The sequence below is a fragment of the Nanorana parkeri genome, unplaced genomic scaffold (assembly GCF_000935625.1).
Source record: "Nanorana parkeri isolate BGI_ZX_2015 unplaced genomic scaffold, ASM93562v1 scaffold132, whole genome shotgun sequence".
NCBI classification, from domain to species: domain Eukaryota; kingdom Metazoa; phylum Chordata; class Amphibia; order Anura; family Dicroglossidae; genus Nanorana; species Nanorana parkeri.
Genome location: NW_017306400.1, coordinates 1,928,114 through 1,931,689, shown reverse-complemented (window position 1 = coordinate 1,931,689; position 3,576 = coordinate 1,928,114). Strand labels below are relative to the sequence as shown.

At 45.8% G+C, this 3,576-nt stretch overlaps 1 protein-coding gene across 1 annotated transcript in view; it reads right to left on the bottom strand.

Moving 5' to 3' along the window:
- Positions 1–3,576, bottom strand: part of APPL2 (adaptor protein, phosphotyrosine interacting with PH domain and leucine zipper 2) — a 49,911-nt gene that overhangs the window by 9,486 nt on the left and 36,849 nt on the right. The window contains exon 15 of the mRNA XM_018553873.1: positions 2,591–2,646. Coding sequence (XP_018409375.1) covers positions 2,591–2,646 — 56 coding nt within the window. The remainder of the gene's footprint in view (positions 1–2,590; positions 2,647–3,576) is intronic.

Below are 3,576 nucleotides of genomic sequence, written 5' to 3'. Positions count from 1 at the left end.
ATTGCATGAAGAGGCAGCCCCACTTTCCAGGGTAGGGGGCATTTGTTAACCTTTACAGATGCTTAGACATTTGGGTGCAGCAGGTGGTATCACAGGGCTACAAACTGGAGTTTTACTCCCGTCCGCTCCTGTTTTTCACATCCAAATTTTCTGTGCAAGAGCAAAGATTAGCAGAGCTCCATCGAGTCCTCTCGGCTCTTCTGGATCAAGGTGTTGTGGAATAACAATAAAAAAAAATGATAACATTAGTACTTCTTTATTAGTATTCCACTATTATCAGATTGTCATTATACCATAATATCTGATGATGATCTAACGCTTTTTGCATAAAAAAATAGTTGTTGATTTTGATGTACTATTTTTGCACGGCTATGTTTTTATTGTTTTTTTACAGTATTACTCTACTCATTTGGTGATATGTAGTATGACATTTCAAGCTATGTCTTTTTAGATTTCTTAGTTTTACATTATCTTATGTTATTTTATGTTAATTTTCAGCCTTGATGAAGGTGGGACTTTTGAGCCCCTGAAACACGTTGACTTTTTCTCCTGATATGTGCAATAAAAACCTACTGGATTCACACCTGACACCTACAATCTATGCTACTAGATCTGCGAGTGCTTCTTGGGCTTCTCAACACTAAGGGGTCTATTCACGAAGCTGCCGAGGGCAGCTGAGTGAATGACCGATCTGAAGTGAAGTGAGCCGAACACTGTTCGGCTATTCACTTCAGGCTGGTACGGCTGATTTCAGCCATATATTAGCTGAAATCAGCCGAACATCGGCTTGCTTCGTCTGGCTTCGGGTCGGCCGAACATGCTCAGCATGTTTGGCCGACCCGAAGTGCAGAAGGAGTTCGACTCAGCCGATCCAACATCTGGATTGGCTGAGCCGAACCCCCGGCAGGCTTCTCACTGCTGTTCGGGCTATTCTTAAAGATCCCGAACAGCAGTGAGTGAATAGCCAAATGCAGAAAAATAGTTAAAAAGTACAAAAAAAGTTAATAGAAAACGATTGTGCAGAGCTAGCAGTGACAGCTAGCTCCGCCGAATAGTTTCCTATTGTCCGGCGGCTCTGCTGCTGTAAAAGAAAGAAAAAAAACTCACGTGCGCTCTGGGAGCCTCCCGCTCCCGGCCGCCCAGGAGAGAAACAGGGCTGTGTTTTTTTATTCTGACACGATCAATGTCAGAATAGAAAAAAAATAAAATAATTTTCCCATTGAAAAGCATTGGGACATTACTATTGGCTATTTCAATTTGCAATAGCCAATAGTAAACTAGCATTGTACCCGCCCTCTGCTGATGGAACTGATGGGGAACTGCAGCAGAGGGCGGGTACAATGCTAGTTTACTATTGGCTATTGCAATTTGAAATAGCCAATAGTAATGTCCCAATGCTTTTCAATGGGAATTTATTTTTATTTTTTCTATCCTGACATCACTCGTGTCAGAATAAAGAAAAAAAGACACAGCACTGTTTCTTTCCTTGGCGGTCGGGAGCAGGAGACTCCGGAGCGCCAGAGAGAGTTAACTGTTTGGAGATCAGTGTCCCTGGTTAGCAGGTAACCAGGGACACTGATCTCTCTGAAAGTGGCCGGAGCCAGCCGTAAGATCACGGCTTATGGCCGGCCGCTCGGCCAGCTTTGGCTTTCAGCACGGCTCAGCCGAGCCGATGCATATGCGTTCGGCTGGGCTGAGCCGCTCGACCATGATCAGGAGCTGTACGGGCTATTGTGAATAGCCCGTACAGCACCCCTTCGTTTCTACTGAACCGAAGGGGTCCTGGGGCCAAAGCTAGCCGAAGGATCAGCCGAAGCTACGGCCAGTTCCTTTGGCAGCTTCGTGAATAGACCCCTAAGTAATTGTTTCCCACACTTGCAAGGCTGCCACCTGGACTTCCATTCACACTTTCTCTAAGGACTACCAGGTGTGCTTTACAGCTACATCTAATGCCAACTTTGGGCGTACGGTCCTTCAGGCTGTTCTTTGAGCTGCAGGCAGTTCCTAGTTCTCTACTCTTTTCTTGGGCCTGTTGGCATTTGTTTGCTGTGTTGCTCACCCCTCAGTTGAGCTGCTTTTGGACATCCCAAAGCTTAAAGTCTTCCTGTGTCTCTCAATGGACGAGGAAGATTGTCGAAAGTAGTTTTTTTTTTTACTCATCATCAACATCCTTTTTTATGGAATCCATTGTAACACATCCTACCCTTCTGTGTTTATGATCATGTTCTTGGTAGTGCTTTGTTACAAAACTGAGGCATGCTGGTACTGGGAGGGATTATAATACTGGCATAGCCTACAGTCTTTTATTTGCCAGTGCCCAATCCTTCTGTAGGCAGCAGCATAACCTGAATGTTAGAGACTTCCTGTGTCCCTCAATGGACTCCAAAAATCTTATTTATAAATAGACCCCATGTTGTCTGTACACACCATCAAATCCCTGTTCTGTCATGGCTTTTTAAGCTAGAAAAAAATTACTTCATGCAAAATTTCAGACCACACTGGCAATTTTCTCACATTGTAATGCTTTACGAATTTGTATGCTTGCTTCTGTCCTGGTCTATTAATACTGGTTATGTACTTTATATATTACCTTCCTCTACTGGGTTTTCACCCATATCTTCAGATTCCCCAAACGGATTTGTACGCCTGGAAGTAAAAAATATAAAAAATATATATATACACACACACACACAACACAGCACAGATATCATGAAGGCTTTATTCTATACTTCATGGAACACTCTAAGGACCAGCAATATTGTGCCAACATTACTATATTATCATGAATATCTTCTGCATCACTGACCTGTAACAAATATAGAACTATAAACCTGCTTTTCTCAAATTAAAATCTAGCATTTGAAGTGGAACACTGGAGAGTAAACCTGCAGTGTCAATAGCAAAAAAATTCTCCCTAGTAGAATGGGCAGTGACAGGAAATGGAGGCTCACGCCCCTTAACGGCGTACGCCTGAGTCACAACAGTACGTATCCACCTAGAGATGGTAGCCGCCGACGCGGCCGTAATGCCGACACAACCTACGGCAGGAACGCCGGCCGCGGACGGAGAACAGCCTTGTCCCAATGCAAAACCAGCAATGGGGACTTGCAGGACAAGGCAGCCAACTCCGACACCCGCCGAACGGAAGTGATGGCCACCAAAAAGGCCACTTTCTGTGACAAATACATAAGCGGAATCTCCCGAAGAGGCTCAAACGGGGATTCCTGCAACACTGAAAGCACGAGATTTAAATCCCACGGAACCAAAGGCGCGCGGACAGGGGGAGCAATGCGTGTCACCCCCTGAACAAAGGTGCGAACCAAAGCCTTAGACACCAAAGGCCGCTGGAAAAGCACCGCCAAGGCCGAGATTTGGCCCTTCACAGTACTCAAGGCCAGACCCTGAGCCACCCCGTGCTGCAGGAACGTAAGGATTCTGCTGATTGAGAATTGACAATGCGGTACCACCCACCCCCCCTGAAGCCCCAGAGGGGTGCACAGGCAACAGGCAAAACAGCGCAGGGGTACAGGCCGCAAAAAGCGGGGATCTAGAGGGGTCCGCAGAGCGCAGCCCACA